General features: G+C 50.8%; 7 protein-coding genes across 7 annotated transcripts; 5 read left to right on the top strand and 2 right to left on the bottom strand.

Annotated features, from left to right (window-relative positions):
- Nucleotides 1-300: 300 nt before the first annotated feature.
- On the top strand, nucleotides 301-1,217 carry ASPBRDRAFT_192259 (centromere protein H; the record flags this gene model as incomplete). Its single annotated transcript, XM_067620458.1, has 3 exons — nucleotides 301-478; nucleotides 554-725; nucleotides 848-1,217. 3 exons carry the CDS (start codon nucleotides 301-303, stop codon nucleotides 1,215-1,217), a joined length of 720 nt encoding a protein of 239 aa, XP_067483335.1.
- A 763-nt stretch (nucleotides 1,218-1,980) lies between these two features.
- Nucleotides 1,981-2,517, top strand: ASPBRDRAFT_392847 (uncharacterized protein). The gene is made up of 2 exons (XM_067624106.1): nucleotides 1,981-2,293; nucleotides 2,359-2,517. The coding sequence occupies exons 1-2, from the start codon at nucleotides 2,071-2,073 to the stop codon at nucleotides 2,445-2,447; spliced, it is 312 nt and encodes a 103-aa protein (XP_067483334.1). The 5' UTR covers nucleotides 1,981-2,070; the 3' UTR covers nucleotides 2,448-2,517.
- Nucleotides 2,518-4,252: 1,735 nt separating this feature from the next.
- Nucleotides 4,253-5,096, top strand: nhp6 (high-mobility group nucleosome-binding protein). The gene is made up of 5 exons (XM_067623946.1): nucleotides 4,253-4,281; nucleotides 4,562-4,637; nucleotides 4,688-4,783; nucleotides 4,840-4,961; nucleotides 5,015-5,096. The coding sequence occupies exons 2-5, from the start codon at nucleotides 4,577-4,579 to the stop codon at nucleotides 5,045-5,047; spliced, it is 312 nt and encodes a 103-aa protein (XP_067483333.1). The 5' UTR covers nucleotides 4,253-4,281; nucleotides 4,562-4,576; the 3' UTR covers nucleotides 5,048-5,096.
- A 3,282-nt stretch (nucleotides 5,097-8,378) lies between these two features.
- On the top strand, nucleotides 8,379-10,539 carry ASPBRDRAFT_664210 (uncharacterized protein; the record flags this gene model as incomplete). Its single annotated transcript, XM_067628715.1, has 8 exons — nucleotides 8,379-8,794; nucleotides 8,861-9,295; nucleotides 9,348-9,425; nucleotides 9,474-9,706; nucleotides 9,769-9,880; nucleotides 9,928-10,032; nucleotides 10,079-10,266; nucleotides 10,315-10,539. 8 exons carry the CDS (start codon nucleotides 8,379-8,381, stop codon nucleotides 10,359-10,361), a joined length of 1,614 nt encoding a protein of 537 aa, XP_067483332.1. The 3' UTR covers nucleotides 10,362-10,539.
- Nucleotides 10,540-10,738: 199 nt separating this feature from the next.
- On the bottom strand, nucleotides 10,739-11,827 carry ASPBRDRAFT_88632 (CCDC174 family protein; the record flags this gene model as incomplete). Its single annotated transcript, XM_067629517.1, has 1 exon — nucleotides 10,739-11,827. A coding segment is annotated over one exon (1,089 nt), but the record flags the coding sequence as incomplete, so codon positions are not given.
- Nucleotides 11,828-12,035: 208 nt separating this feature from the next.
- Nucleotides 12,036-13,477, top strand: ASPBRDRAFT_38465 (homoserine dehydrogenase). Its single transcript, XM_067623944.1, has 2 exons — nucleotides 12,036-12,127; nucleotides 12,252-13,477. Exons 1-2 carry the CDS (start codon nucleotides 12,097-12,099, stop codon nucleotides 13,334-13,336), a joined length of 1,116 nt encoding a protein of 371 aa, XP_067483330.1. The 5' UTR covers nucleotides 12,036-12,096; the 3' UTR covers nucleotides 13,337-13,477.
- Nucleotides 13,444-14,865, bottom strand: ASPBRDRAFT_51749 (heme-dependent oxidative N-demethylase family protein; the record flags this gene model as incomplete). The annotated part of the gene is made up of 4 exons (XM_067626788.1): nucleotides 13,444-13,674; nucleotides 13,743-14,494; nucleotides 14,562-14,706; nucleotides 14,761-14,865. 4 exons carry the CDS (start codon nucleotides 14,863-14,865, stop codon nucleotides 13,444-13,446), a joined length of 1,233 nt encoding a protein of 410 aa, XP_067483329.1.
- Between the last annotated feature and the right edge of the window lie 70 nt (nucleotides 14,866-14,935).

Here is a 14,935-nt window from a genome sequence, read left to right as displayed (position 1 = left end):
CACAAAACGAGCACTAAAGCTCCTAAGTTGACTGGAGAGGAATGCGGGAGGGGAGATGATAAGGGACTCATATACTGCAAGTAAGTAGTGAGGCTGCACAGGCATCCAGGCCCAAAGAGCTTCCGCGGTCTAGGCTGCGTTTGGTCAGTTTGGTGTCTGATACCGCGCCGGAACCGCCCACCGCATCCCGGGATCTCCACCGCCCTACCGCTAAAGGTCGGGAACCAGCAATCCATGATCCATTCATGGGCTTTCCCAATCACACGATCATTTCCCCGACTTGCCACGAGGTCGCGTTCTATGACATCTGAAAAGGTCCGTCCCCTGCCTCACCTGAACCCAGGTGAGGTGTCGTTGTTGGATCTCGCGACCGACGACCCTCGCGATAACGTAGCTTTGTCCGACAAAGAGGCCTCGATCCTGCAGCTTTATCGGCAGATCCAGGAACAGCAATTAGAGAAAGCGCTACTAGAACAAGGTCGGTGTCCATGTTGCTAGAGCAACAAACCATCATTTGTACTCAAAATAGATCTAATCATTATGCCTTAAACAGACACGGATTTGCTATCTGGGGACAATGCTGAAGAGCAACTGGCCGTCGCAGAGCGTGAGCTTCTGGAAGCGAGGGCGACTTATACAGTCAGGAGGAAAGCTGTTGGAACAGTTCTTATGACTGATCCCATCCTCAAGGCTGTCCATCTGAAAGCGTCAACGCCAGCTGAACAGTAAGTTTACTAATCGTCTTCTGCATTTATTCTGCTCATTCCATTACACCTTTTGCATTTATTTGCTGTCTTTCCTATTTTTGGAGAACTTCAGTTATCTCTCCCTTACTTATCAGATACAGGGCTCTCCTACGGCTCATTAATCGTCGCGACATGCTATCTCTAGCGCATGAAAACTTAAATACTGCACACAGTGCAACTCTTCGAAGGCTTTCAAGCCTGGAGGTGGAAAATTCACAGATCCACCGGCAAAACCAAGAGCTAGTCCGTGAGCTGTTAGCCCTTACCGAAGATGATGAATCATGGAGAGAGGATCTGGAAGATACGGAGCTCAAGGCTCAGCTAGACCAAGTAGATGCGGATCGCAGGAAAAGCAAAGCTAAATGGGAGACCATGAAAAACATCGCAAGCGGGATGGTTGTCGGTAGTGGAGTGAACTGGGCTGAAGATGAGAGGCTTACGGCTCTGGTCCTTGACGAATCTGATGATTAATGTAGTGTGTTGATATACTGCAGTTACTTGGAAAGGCGTTATGGAGGTATACCCTTGAATCAAATGATAGAGCTATATGGAAAATATTTATTCTGTCTTCCTCACTCTCAGGGATCTAATTGAGTTTGTGATTGATCAAATCCTCACCTTCCTTCGATGGTTATTGCGGAGACATACATGAAAGCTTAGTAATCGGCACAACACCATGGTAGGCCGAAAATCTGAAAATCACGACTGCAATCATTTCCTCAGCCGGGGGGGTGAAGGATAGGTAGTGCGACCCACGTGACATCATGGCCCACCCGGGCAAAGGCAAACAGCGTTCGTCATACCGTGTCCACAGAGCTTACTGACAGAGTCTGGGATTTTGGGAAACAAACGGAAAAAGTCATCAAGCCAGCCCGAAATAAGCTGCAACCCTTGCAGTAAACAAAGGGGGAATGACAGCCGGAAATCAGCAACGGCGCTTACGCATGTATGCCATCTGTGTTTACCTTCGAACGCCGACGAGGCAGAGAGCATGTGAGCATACGAGAGCTCCGTGAGGGGAGGGTTGCCAGACCAAACAGGAGCCGGTGTTTCCACCGAGAACCAAGTTAACAGCGTCAACGACCCCCTCACCATTATTAAGGATACAGTGCAGCTTACAATACCGAGTGTAATCGGCAGGTATCAACAGAGGGAAGGGTTGCGTCCGATCATTACAGGATCCAGTATTTTGCCGGTAAGTTTTTGCTGGTGTCGTTAGTGACGGGAATGTGGTGGCATTTGCGAAGTCGCATCAGCACCACCTCCCTTTGGGCGACCAATCTATGCAAACCTTTACAATAGATCATTACGATCGTCTATTTTAATGTTTGGGGCTAGCAATAGTCAACAAGCAAACATGTCGCAACTCGCAACACTTGTGGTATCCTGTCTCTATCTTTCAAGGGGAAAACCATCGTCGTTGCTGGGTCACAGCCTACTACTTATTGATAACGGACACTTGAACCTACAGCCAATACTCACGGAAGTAGGGCCCAAACTCTTGGGGGCTTTGAGGTCAAGGTGTTCACTGTGCAGGGGAACCCGGGGTGAGCCACTGAAGAAGTCCGTGAACTTGGAATTGGCGTACTTTCTGACCCTGGCATGGAATTAGTGAGTGATCTCGAAGCAGGCCTGCTTTGTGACTGGTACATTTGTAGGAGCGGTAACCAAACAATTACTGCTTACTCCGAAATAATGTGAGTTAAATAGTTAGCTCCTAGCCCGCCATGCGGATAGGTAGGCTGCACATGTCCCTAGAGTGGCCGAACTAATGGTGTTGATTAATCTATCTGGTAACACTCCTGCTCTCATCGCTACATCACTCTCACAGTTCCCCGTTTTCATTGGGGGAGTGTCGATATGCTAGGAGAAGAGCGTTCCTTAGTGTCACTCGGCAATGGCATGGTTAGCCTCAGCAACTCGCTCGAGCCCATCTTCGGGCCTATAAAAGTTTTATTGTGCAAGGGAAGCTGTAAGGTATCCACATCATACCACTGCTGGTTCTGTCTGTAGTAGTATAGTAGACACATCTCACAGTCACTGACCAGGGATGTGCCTTTCCATGTAGTGACGAGTCCTTCCCCTTTCAACACACGTAACTACACGGGAAGCGGGACCTCGGACAGGAGCTGATACAGGATACTCGCCTCATACGCCCTAGAGTATGCCAGAAACAATCTTACTAAAGTCTGCTAGGACGCAGCATCGTCTAAGATAACCCGGATAAACCGCCTGTATGGGAGCGCGGAGAATTATCTGCACGGATTCATCTTCAAATATCGCGCAAGTACTCCGAGGTACACGGTACCGAACGCTGGGTCGTCGGCATTAAACAAGTTGTGTCCATGCAAGAAAAATAATAATAATAACAAAAAAGGAAAGGAAAGGAAAAAGGACAAACGTTTTCCGTGATAGCAAAACACATGAAATACACATTGTGTCCCAATAGTCTCTTGCTGATATATATAATAAATCGGAGTAGCACATATGAGCCTACTAACCACGCACGGGATTAGGTACACTGAAGGTGCTGCACAGAAAGAAAGGTGCTACCTAGTACGGAGGACTCCGTAGATACTAGCACCGCTAGTTAGACTCAGTGAAGAGTAACAGCATACGGTACGACCGGTACTTTCCAGGTTACCAGCACCACACCCCCTCATGATACCGCCATGTATTTTACCCAAGGCCAAATTATCCACCTAATAGTGGCGCAAAATGGTGTACTGGGGTGGTATGGTAAAGTTCAGTACGGCAACTAACAGTGGACCTCCATCAGCGCAATGTTCGGTAGAGAGCTCCATCTTGTCTAACAGACGAAGTCTGGATTACACCATTGAGTGGCATTCGACTTTCTAAGGAAAGGCTCTGCAACCTTGTAGGCCGTTCATTGACCCAGCACGACAGAGTCATCCAGAACGCGGCCAGCGAGCGCTGCCGGGAGCGAGGTAGATAACGGTACGTGACTGGTATGATACAATACTGACCATACTCCCGCGGGCGGCCAGCCAGTCGCAGCCAGCAGACCTACTCGCTTTCCCTTGCTGTGTTGCCCACTTCCCCCCTTCCCAAGTGTGAGCGAGGTCAGGTAGGTAATGGCCCGCCTTCCCGTCTTCCCTCCCTCTTCTTCCTACTACTACTGCTCTCCCCCTCTCCCTCTCTCATTCACTCTCTACCTACTCTCACTACGCTTCCTCCCATACAATTCTCTCTCCCATACAAAAAAGTACTGCATATACCGCACTGGTGGGTTCCCTAATAAACATTCCGCTCTTCAGCATTGTCTCTACAACACCAACACAATCTTTTTTTTCTCTTCAAAAAGAGTTGATCTCCTTTTCATAAGCTTCTTCTGATCATCTGTTTCCCTTGATTTTCTCACATCCTGCTTGCGCGACCTCGCCGTCGCGCCTCTGCCACAGCAATCATATACTTCTAGTTACAGTGAACTGACTCAAGCTGTCTTATCCTCCCACAGGTTAAATTTGCAGCCTTCAAATCCACAACGTCGCGTTCTTTCTGAGTCAATTATCGAGTAAGTTGCTCTCCTGCGCGCCTTTTTCCTCTTGGTGTCATTTGACTTGCGACCGCGATCCCTCTTGTTTGGGCGCGCGCAAACCACGGGTTATCCGCACCTCTAGCCACCACTGGCACTGCGCACCCTGTCGCATCACTTCCTGAGCTTTGAATCATCAAGTTGTTGTCGCTGTCAATTTTTCTCGTCGGGTGTCAACTGGGCCACTCCCACCTTCACTCCTGCATCATTTTTCTCTGCATCACTCGAAGCCAACTACCAGGTTCTAACGATCGCATAGAGCTCAATAATCAAAATGCCCAAGGAGAAGACCACCCGCAAGACCAAGGCCCGTGGCCCTGAGCGCAGAAAGAAGGGTATGTATGTCTCGCTCTATCTTCGGAACGTCTGTTAATGTGTGGCTCAGACCCCAACGCCCCCAAGCGTGGTCTCTCTGCCTACATGTTCTTTGCCAATGAGAACCGTGAGAAGGTTCGCGAGGAAAACCCTGGCATCTCTTTCGGTAAGTCACGCTTCTTGGACCTGGACTGGAAAAGCTAGGTGTCTAACTTCGTGCAGGCCAGGTCGGCAAGATGCTTGGTGAGAGGTGGAAGGCTCTGAAAGACGCTGATCGTCGTCCTTACGAGGAGAAGGCTGCCGCTGACAAGAAGCGTTACGAAGACGAGAAGGCCAGCTACAATGTAAGTTGACACTGCTGCCTCTTTGCCAGCCCATGCTAACAGACTCCGAACAGGCGGCTGCTGAGGAGGACGAGGAATCATCCTAAGGGTTTCCCTCTCTTCGTGGGTCTTGTGTGTCTGGCCGATTGGCGTTTTTCGTGTCGTTTATTCCGCTGATTGTCTGCCTTGTAATTGATGCTTCTTATATTTTCTCTTTATCTACTCAACGGCTTCTGGTATGGGATGATGGCGGTAACTCTTGATTTTCTGTTATGAAGGATTCTCGATGGGAAATTTTTACTGTACGGACTGGCGGCTTTGGGACGAATTTGACTTGAAGAGGTGCCCGGCGCTGAGTTTCACAACGACGGGAGAACCTTGCGAGTACCTATGGTGAAATATGAATTGAAGCTGCAGAAGTGATGTTAGGCGACCAATGTCTGCTGTATACTAGCCTAATCAACCACATCCTTGTCCTCGGCCTTTGGTGAAATTCGCCTTCTGCCGTCCTATTTCCTAGTATGATATCATGACGAAGTGGTGGCCCAGTTGTGGTGTTCATAGCGTTGCAGAACACATTATTTTCAGCTTCTGGAGGCCGCGGAAAGGCTCTGTTTGCAAAAGTTGGCCCAAGCTCCTGGGGTGACGCGGGGCGACAGCTTGTTTACGTGTTGGACGCGTCGGGCTTCCGATATCTCCGGTTGCAGCCTTGGTGCCTTAGGTCTCTATAGGTTATGGTCGATCCACACCAGGAAGATGTGGCCACCCAGTACAAAATAGTAGCTGGACAAGTCCGTAGTGCTCCCATACCCCGATTGCAGACGTCTACCTGGATCAGAATTGGTTGGGATGGCCGTGCCACTTACTTGGCTCGTCAAGGATGGATGAATAGATAGGAAACCAGTGCACCTTGACATCCATCTCATATGTATGCCTACCCAAGGCAACTATCAAACAGTTTCCGTGCATTGTAGCGTTCGTACAACTCATAGGTGGCAAAGGTACGCGGTGCGTGTGTCCGGATTGCACCCGAGGATAGTTTGTCGAGTCTGCATCTACTGTGCAGTATATCCCTCGCGCAAATTATGTCCTAGTCCGAGTCCTAGTATCTAGCAGTTGTTGACTGTAGCTACTGTACGTGGTAGCAAATTCGACGATTATATGCGATTTAATCAAGTATATTAGGTTTCAAGTATATGCCTACCTGATAGTGGTACTTTGCGGAAACCAGTAGCTAGCATGGATGATTGCCAATAACCCGTAGGTGAGTACCGCATCGCTGGCCCCTATTATACCCTTCTAGTGTGTGTGCGCGATGAGTTTAAACAGCGTGTCTTGGCAACATGGTTGCTATTTGGTTGGGCTGCCGTGCAGTCCCACGTATAGAAAGGCTTCCTTTGACTGCCAAAGTACTTATATACCTTTTCCCTTTTCTCTGGTTTGAATTGACCTTGTCCTCGTTCAAAGCAGTTTAGAAAGACCATCGTTATCGGCGAGACGAATTGTGCGATAAGATAAGATAACGACTGGTTCCAAAAATGCTGAGCTCCAATATCTACCTCGGTATGTTACTACCCCTTGAACTCCAAGTGGATACGGGGGAAGCTCTCGGTCACCTATAAGTTGTGGTGACTATGACTTGGGCTAAAGTGCTAGCTTAGTATGTGGGGGCAAAAGCAACTCGGAAGTGGAAGTTAGCAAGCTTGAATGGTCTTGGGATTCTGCTGGAACTGCTTAGTGCCTATTTGTCTCTACTCTCTATGTGGTCTCTGAGTCTCGCCGGGCACAACGTGGCTGCACTAACTACTATTGTTGAACTGTATCGTAGACAACACACCTCGTGCCTTGAGTTTCATTTGGTAGTATCTGGGCATGGTTTGCTTCGATATTATCTACTCATTGAACCTAACAATCCCCTTCTTAGTTCAAATCTAGATACTTTGGGCCTCGTGGGGACTTGCCGGGGGTCCACTGTACTTTTATATACTATATATACTCTATCGGCCATGATTTGCTCCACATAGCAGTGTGTGCTGTCTGACAGCCCGACCGTTAGCGATACGCTAGATTTCGAACAAAGGCGTTGTGCTGGACTGGCTAAAGTCCAGTTTCTTCAAGTAGACTCCCTTGAGCATGAGTATTTCCCTTTTGGGGTCGGGTTGAATGGTGTGACGGTTCACGGCTTTGAAGTCTAGGGTAGCACAATATGGGTACCTTCAAAATATGGGATAACGCTTTGTGCATCATAGCCCATACTACAGGGGAAAGCTTATCTGATTCTAAGAGCTGAGCACCCGCTACCAAGCCCGCCAAGTTGTTGGAGGAGATGAATAAGACCTTGTCTTATACAAGCGTTGTCCGTCTTGCTGGATAGCGAAGTCTCGTGACCGAGCCAGTCTGTACAACTCGAATAAAGTTTTGGGGGAGTTCCAGCTGGAATGCGACCCCTGCAAGTAAGCCCGGAGTCATCGGGGGGCAGGCAGACTGCCTCTCGTATGATTTACATCCAATGTGGCCTTATTGGATGTTATGTTCTCCTCAGTATGCCATAAGTGCTTTTCCCTTTCGTCTCTACTTTTTATTTTTCTTTCTATCAGCGACTCAAATATTTGATAACTGACTTGCTGAGAGTGCCATAGCAAAAAGTCGACTTGGTGACAAGCCGCGGGGTTGCACCTCGTCTGCCATTCTGAGCGTCCTGGCCATCACCGCTCAATCCCACCATGCATTTCCACCGCTCATTATTGGCCTCCTGCCTCCTCTGCCGCATGAACACGTCAACGGGCCCGAGGTAGTTAGACGATGGTGAGAGGCATCTCTGGCTCCATTGCCAGGACTGTCCGGCTGTCAGAGAGCCGCATTTGCTGCTACCCTTTCGGGCGATTGACGACGAGATCCCTGCCCCACTTGCGGAATGATTCTTGTTCTGCATTCATTCTTTTTTTGTGCGAATGATCTCGACCCTCTTCTCTAATTTACTTCTCCTTGTGTGCGTCCAAGGGTAAATGGGACCTTTTCGCCCTCTCACTTCTCAGAGCTGGACCAGTTGCAGACTCTCCTTCGGTCTGCTTCCGTTGCCTGGTGAGACTCCAGTCTAAATATGCTCCCGAGGGCTGATCCCGCCGATAAGACGTCCCATTCTGACCCCATCGTTGTAGTTTTACTGAGTTGTCTTTCCCTGCCCCTCCCCGGCTCCCGTCTGGCCCTATCCCGTGGTCCCTTGATTTAATGCACCTTAATTTTGGTCTCCCATATAATTGAAGACCCGCCACGGCCGTCTGCGTGCTTGTCTGCGCTTGTTATTCCTCGCCGCTACTTGTTCCCCATACTTCACACTTACTACACACCCATTGTACTGTAACCCTTGTCACCATCCGGGGTGCTCAAGAACGGAACTCTTTTCTATATATGCATGGCACACCTTAGGTGACCTTCACTATGTCCTTGCACGATTCCTACAAGACAGCGGAGGCTGTAGCTGAAGGGTTCCGCTCTTTCAGTAATCTCCTGCCGGAGCATGACACGGAGATCACCAGCCTCGTCGTCGACCTCTTTTCGATCAGCCTCTTTCTCAAAAACCTGGAGGGCATGGCCAGAAATCGAGCCTACCGCTACAGGCTACCCGCTATCCATCCTGATCTGGAATTGGTCCGTGCTAGCTTGAATTATACCCTCGAGGACGTGTTGGACTTCTTTGATGATTTAGAATCACGGAGAGGCGACCCTAGCGAGGCATACAAGCAATTGTGGATGGAGATCTGCGCTCATTTTATGGAGGAATCGCAGGAATCTTTATCCACCCGGTTGGCCAAGTACAAATCGTTTCTGAGGGATTTGAGTGAAATCATGAAGGGGTGCGTGGGCTAGTATCTCCTACTAACTGTTGTGACCCGGATCGACTAACTTCGAGAATAATGTAGTGAGCCGACTGATACCCGTCTGATGGCTTCGCTTCGCAGCAACCTCAAAGGGCTACTAGTCCATCAGGATAGCCGACTTGCACCGCGTTTGGGTTCTATGTCACTGAGTTCGCCTTCCTCTAGCAGCAGTAGCAGCAGCAGCAGCAATGGCAGCAATGCTGATCCAGGAAGTCCGGTCGCCGGGCGTAGGCCTCGCGGACGCAGGTCGTATGAGCGTGCACGGCCTTCTCATTCTTCACCTCAGTCGCCTATATCCACATCTTCAGCCACATTCTCAGACATCCCACCCTCTGTGCCCTCAGCACCGGACTCTCCTACTACTAGCACCACCGCCACTAGCCAGTCAATAGACTCAACTGCTGTCAGTGACCACTGGGCCAGACGAGTATTTCTGGATGAGCACCCGATGACCCCAATCCCTTACGTGGGTGAAAGGTGAGACTAGCCAGTCTGAATTGTGTACCACAGATCGCTGACACTAAACCAGCTCCAAATGTCTCGGAGAGGTGAAAGGGAATGTGAAAGGGTGGCTTCATGATGAAGGATTTGAGGAGCTATTTCAACTGTGAGCTCGTCCAATGCTGGATGTCAAATCACGCTGACTATCTTTTAGTGCCTTTAGTGGTGACTCGGATCTCCGTGTCTGCTTCTATCTACGGGAAGATGACCACCGCGTACGGATTGTGTGCAAATCTCGGCGTACCTCTCGGACCAGTGATTACTCTTGCCTTCCCTTGAATCTGCTAGAAATCGTTCGTATCGGTTCCTGCTTGCAGATTTGTCGACGGCGTCGCGGGGGCTCTGAACTAGTGCTGTGGGCCAATCTCAAGTTCAACACCATTGAGCGTATGTTGCCAAATTGAATTGCTACACAGGGAGCCATAATGCACAAGGCTAACATACCGCAGAGATGGTGATCTTTTTTTGTACATTCTTAGCGCTACGGTCGCAGGACTCTGGTCGGCCTGTAGAACGCATTCGCGATTACGAACTTGACGAGGAGGAAGAGCATTTTGGAGGGTAAGGGACCGTCATAGCATACTGCTGATGGAGGCTGACTGTTGTAGGCAAATCGTCGATGACGACTTCCTGCACGCCTTACGCGTGTACCGAGACAACGTGTCGGGAGCCGTGCGTCTGCAGGCATCAGTCCACAAGGGCGAGATGAAACGGTAAGAGAGATGGCAGTCCCCCCGACTACCGTTACTAATTGGGCAGCTTACATAGGATGCCTGTTTGGACTGCCTTCATAACGGAACAAATCGGCTCCAGAGGCTGGATTCGCCGCGCGGACCCCAAAACTATCCTACTACGTGACCTTCGTCGGGTCATTTTCACCTTTCCAAGTTATAATCCACCTCGGACACCCAAAGGGGAGCATATATTGAAGTTCACAAATAAATCAGGTATGACAGCAGCTGCCTCTTGAATTCTTACATGCTAATAGGGCTTAGATGCTCAAGGCTTCATGGACACTATCGCCGAACTCGCCCACCTATAACACTATGAAAACAATGTTTACGACGATATCTAGCATGTTCTGTATCAGTTACGGCAAGGAACAGGAAACAGTCCTGGTTCGCCAGTACATATAGCAATTACGACATATGAATTACGATTTACGATGAAATGAGCCAGATGGTGACGATTGTTGTTTGGTCTTTTGTTTCTGATCAGTCTACGTCCTCACTGCACATAAAGCTGCCTTACCAGGCAATGATACCCTCCGTCCCTAGGGACGAGATGCATGTACCATTGAATATCAAAACCAAATGAATTCATTAGCATAATATATCATCAATGGGGTATCACAAGTCATAATCAAGCACCGAAAATGCAAATACGGAGCATCAATCTTTATCCACTGCCCCCTGCCAGTAGACCCGTGTCTCCCAAACCGGCGAGGAACATCTCCGCGCGTCGTTTAGCCCTCAGTTCATCGACCTTCTTCCTGCGTTCATCCCTCAGCCGTTCACGCTCCGCGCGTCTTTCCCGTCTGGCGTCTCGTTCCCGCTGCGTTTCGTCCCTCGCATTCAGCAACTCTTCCATCTGCTGTCTCCGCACATTCTCATCCTTCGAGAAAGCATAGAATCCCGTGCCCCGATTCCGCACCTCCGCATCAGCATCGTAATGCATCTCCTCTGGTGGGGTGGCCGACCGATCCCTCCGCGCAGCGAGATCCGACATCCGCGAAGCAACCGCCGCATCTGGATTAAACGCCTCCGCCTGCACCGTCGCCCCATAGATCAGATTATCCGGACGCGCGGGACGCCACCGCTCTGTATTTCCTCCCCGTCCTTCCCCTTCCTCCGCTTTAAGCGCCGCCGCACGCGCCGCCTCTGCTCGAGTTCCGCGCCGTGACCGGCCCAGTTCATCTTCGTAGGAAACAATCGACGCATTATCATCGTTGTCCTCACCATCATCATTATCTTCTTCCTCCATCTCGTTATCTTCATGATCCTCCTTCCTCCACTTCTGATCAAAATCAACCAACCCTTCCCTCTCCTTGCGCCGCAACCTAGCCAGATACGCATCCCCCGGTCCAACGTCACCCTCTTCATCATCATCATCACTCTCCCCACCTGCTAGATATAGCCCTCGAGACATATCCTCGTACATCCGCACCTTCTCCTCCATTCGCCGCTTGGACCGGTGCAGCGTGGCGGCGTCCACGGCCCCGATGTCCTGCGTGCGCTGGTGCGTCTGCTGCAAAGCGGCGTTGTCATCGTCGCGGAGATCAGCGGCGGCGCGTTTCTGCGCGCCTTTGTTGGGACGGCTGAATAGGTCGGATTTGGGAGCTTTGGATGGTCGTGGACGGCCGGTGCCGCGGGTTGATGACGAGTCGGTGCTGTCTTTGGCGATTAGGGAGGAGAGGGTGCTGGTGAAGGCGAGGGTGGAGGCCGAGGGGGCTTCGGATTGGGCTGATTTTTTATTTCGTGGTTGTCCGTATAGAGATGGATTGGACATGATGGTAGGTTTCTCTTGATTGCGTGGTATATTGTAGGAAATTGTAGGATGTACCTAGTGGGTAGCTATATCCTGGAGTCTTGAAGATAGTAACTAAACGAAACTAGTTAGGAGCTGAGATGGGTCCGATATAGGACGATGACTAAGCCTATCTGGGATGGCCCCGCGCACCCCTCCGACTCATCTTTCCCCTCTTGCTCCTCCTTCTGCTTCGCTCAATTGTCTCTTTTTGCGAAATCTAGCACTCTACTCGCTTGAATCAATTGACAATGTCTGCTCCTGTCTTCCTCGGTGTTATTGGTAAGTTCGCCAACTTCCTCGGACAGCGCCGCAGTAGCACCCAGCCCAGCACTGCGAGAATCACCACCATCATGACTACAACTTCACCTCTGCAAAGCTTCAAATAACTAACAATCCACCCCAGGCGTCGGCGGCGTCGGCACTGCCTTCCTGAACCAACTCGCCCGCCTCCCCAACGCCCCTAAGCTCATCCTCCTCGCCCGCTCCACCCAGACTCTCCTCTCTCCGACCCCCTCCTACAGCCCCAGCATCCCCGCCGCGGAGTGGAAGACCGCCAGCGCGACCCCCTCCCTGACCAAGTCCGGCGCCCTCTCCGCTGAAGAAATCGCCAACTACCTCTCCTCCGCGCCCGGCCGCTCCATCCTCGTCGACAACACCAGCGACCCCGCCCTCGCCGCCTCCTACCCCGTCTTCCTCCGCAAGGGCATCTCCATCGTCACCCCCAACAAGAAGGGTTTCTCCTCCGATCTGTCCCTCTGGAAGGACATCTTCGCCTCCGCTGCTCAGGGCAACGCCCTCGTCTACCATGAGAGTACCGTCGGTGCTGGTCTGCCTGTTATCTCTACGCTGCGGGATCTGGTTGCCACCGGCGACGAGGTGACGCGCATCGAGGGTGTGTTCTCCGGTACGCTTTCGTTCTTGTTCAACACCTTTGCGCCCGTGGGTGGCTCCGGTGCTGCTGGAAAGAAGTGGAGTGAGGTTGTGGCTGAGGCCAAGGAGTTGGGTTACACTGAGCCGGATCCGAGAGATGATCTGAACGGTATGGATGTTGCTCGGAAGCTGACTATCCTGGCGCGTATTGCTGGGTTGGAGGTGCAGGCTCCGGATGCGTTCCCGGTTGAGTCCTTGATTCCCGAGGAGTTGAGGAGTCTGGATGGCTCTGCCGAGGGTGTTAAGACTTTCATGGACAGGTTGGGTGAGTTCGATGGCCAGATGACGGAGATTAAGGAGAGTGCGGAGAAGGAGGGTAAGGTTGTTAGATATGTGGGTAGTGTCGATGTTGAGAAGAAGGAGGTCCGTGTTGGACTGCAGCGCTTCGATAAGGATAGTGCCATTGCTGGGTTGAAGGGCAGTGATAACATCATTAGCTTCTATACTAAGCGGTATGGAAGCAACCCGCTTATTGTGCAGGGTGCTGGTGCTGGTGGTGATGTGACTGCTATGGGTGTGTCGGCCGATCTGATCAAGGTTGTGCAGAGACTGCAGTAGCCTCTCTTTAGCTTCCGCTATTCTGAGATGGTTCTAAAATATAGATCGGGATATATAGTATATCCCTCAAAAATAAAACGTGACATGATACCAAATACTACTATATACTACGCCCTCAAATACGCCTTAACCGCCTCCCCCCACACAGGACCCCTCTTATACCGATGAATCTCCGGCACACTCCCCTCCTTCAAGCCATCAATCGCCAAAGCCAACTCCTCCCCGAGCCCTTCCTCCTTGATCTCCCTTATAGGGTACGTATACGTATGGAACGTAAACACCAACGCCTTGGTCTTCGGTAACCGATGCAGGGTCTGACGCTCGCAACGAAGAAGGGTCTACACATAGTCAATATACACAAATTACACAAATAGGGCCGGGAGGGGGGGACTAATGTAAGACATACCATATCCCCATCCACCTCCTCCACACTTACCTCCCTCTCCCTCTCCCCCTCACGCCCATGCAACCCCCCAAACGCAGCAAACAACCCCGTCCCCTGCGTATTAATACTCCAGTTGACGCGCTGCACGACTTTCCCTACTTCCAATCTGGCAAAGAACCGATCCATGCTTTTCTCCAGCCGCTCTTTATACCCCGGTACGGGGTCGTGGATCGTCGAGAGCCGTTTGCCGAGCTTTTCGCGCGTGTCGAAGCCCGCTGGGTAGAAGGTGGTGTATGCTTCTAGGGTATATTTCGTTTCTTCTTCTTGGTTATTATCTTTGGGTTGTTGAGGGGAAGGGGATGATGAGTCAGGAAGTAAGACGAGAAAGTCTTCGTCGACGAATGTACCCAGGGTAGAGAGGATGTCTCGTCCGGAGCCGGGATGGGGGAGGGGGATTCGGGTGTTGGTTATTTTGTTGTGAAGGGTTTTGGTGCTACTCTTCTTTTCGTTGGTGTTGTTGTTGTCGTCTTGGGATTGGGTTGTCGTTTCAAGTGTGAACATGCTTGGGTAGCGGGTGGGAAGGTAGACGCCTACGATGAACTCGTAGAGTTCGGTGATGGCGGCGTACACGGGACTTGCTGGTTTCTGGCCCGCTGGGGTGACGCCTACGACGACGGTGGGATACTCGGTGAGGAGGGTTTGGCGGAGAGCGAGACGCTCTTTGTAGGTTTTGTCCATGGGGATTAGGTGGGATATGTCGGTTGTTGTTAGGGCTGTGGCGTATCTCTTATTAGTCGAGAGATTGTCTGCGTGGTTTGGGGCACGGAATGGAATACTCACCCATGCTGAGGTGGTACTTTGGCTTGAAGGGACGGTATTTGATAGGTTCTGTGGTCTCCCAGTTGAAGGATGGGAGGGGGGTGATTGGGGGGTAGGTATCTTCTTCTTTCTCCTTCTCATCTTTAGGGATGACTGGCGATGATTGCTGTGCATTTTGGTTGTTAGTCAACAGTGATCAGGTAAATAGAGGCAGACGTACTCGATTCCACAGTCCGAATAACCACAGTGCAATAACAAGAAAAACCATCATAACTGGGTTGTTTTGGATATAGAGAATCCCATCTTCTACGACGGTTATGTCCATATTGATGATGGTTGAAGTCGGTGTGAACTGTCCAAGACAACTGAATGAGGGGGGTGTCTAGCTCTTGTAC

Source organism: Aspergillus brasiliensis (assembly GCF_001889945.1).
Source record: "Aspergillus brasiliensis CBS 101740 unplaced genomic scaffold ASPBRscaffold_2, whole genome shotgun sequence".
Classification (NCBI taxonomy): Eukaryota; Fungi; Ascomycota; class Eurotiomycetes; order Eurotiales; family Aspergillaceae; genus Aspergillus; species Aspergillus brasiliensis.
This window is presented reverse-complemented; position numbering and strand designations above follow the sequence as displayed.

Coding starts and splice junctions, on each gene's coding strand:
- ASPBRDRAFT_392847 (XM_067624106.1), top strand. CDS start 2,071: ATGTTTGGGGCTAGCAATAGTCAACAAGCAAACATGTCGCAACTCGCA. Junction 2,294..2,358: donor ACTGTGCAGGGGAACCCGGG/GTGAGCCACTGA, acceptor GCATGGAATTAG/TGAGTGATCTCGAAGCAGGC.
- ASPBRDRAFT_38465 (XM_067623944.1), top strand. CDS start 12,097: ATGTCTGCTCCTGTCTTCCTCGGTGTTATTG. Junction 12,128..12,251: donor TGTCTTCCTCGGTGTTATTG/GTAAGTTCGCCA, acceptor AATCCACCCCAG/GCGTCGGCGGCGTCGGCACT.
- nhp6 (XM_067623946.1), top strand. CDS start 4,577: ATGCCCAAGGAGAAGACCACCCGCAAGACCAAGGCCCGTGGCCCTGAG. Junction 4,638..4,687: donor CCCTGAGCGCAGAAAGAAGG/GTATGTATGTCT, acceptor TGTGTGGCTCAG/ACCCCAACGCCCCCAAGCGT. Junction 4,962..5,014: donor ACGAGAAGGCCAGCTACAAT/GTAAGTTGACAC, acceptor GACTCCGAACAG/GCGGCTGCTGAGGAGGACGA.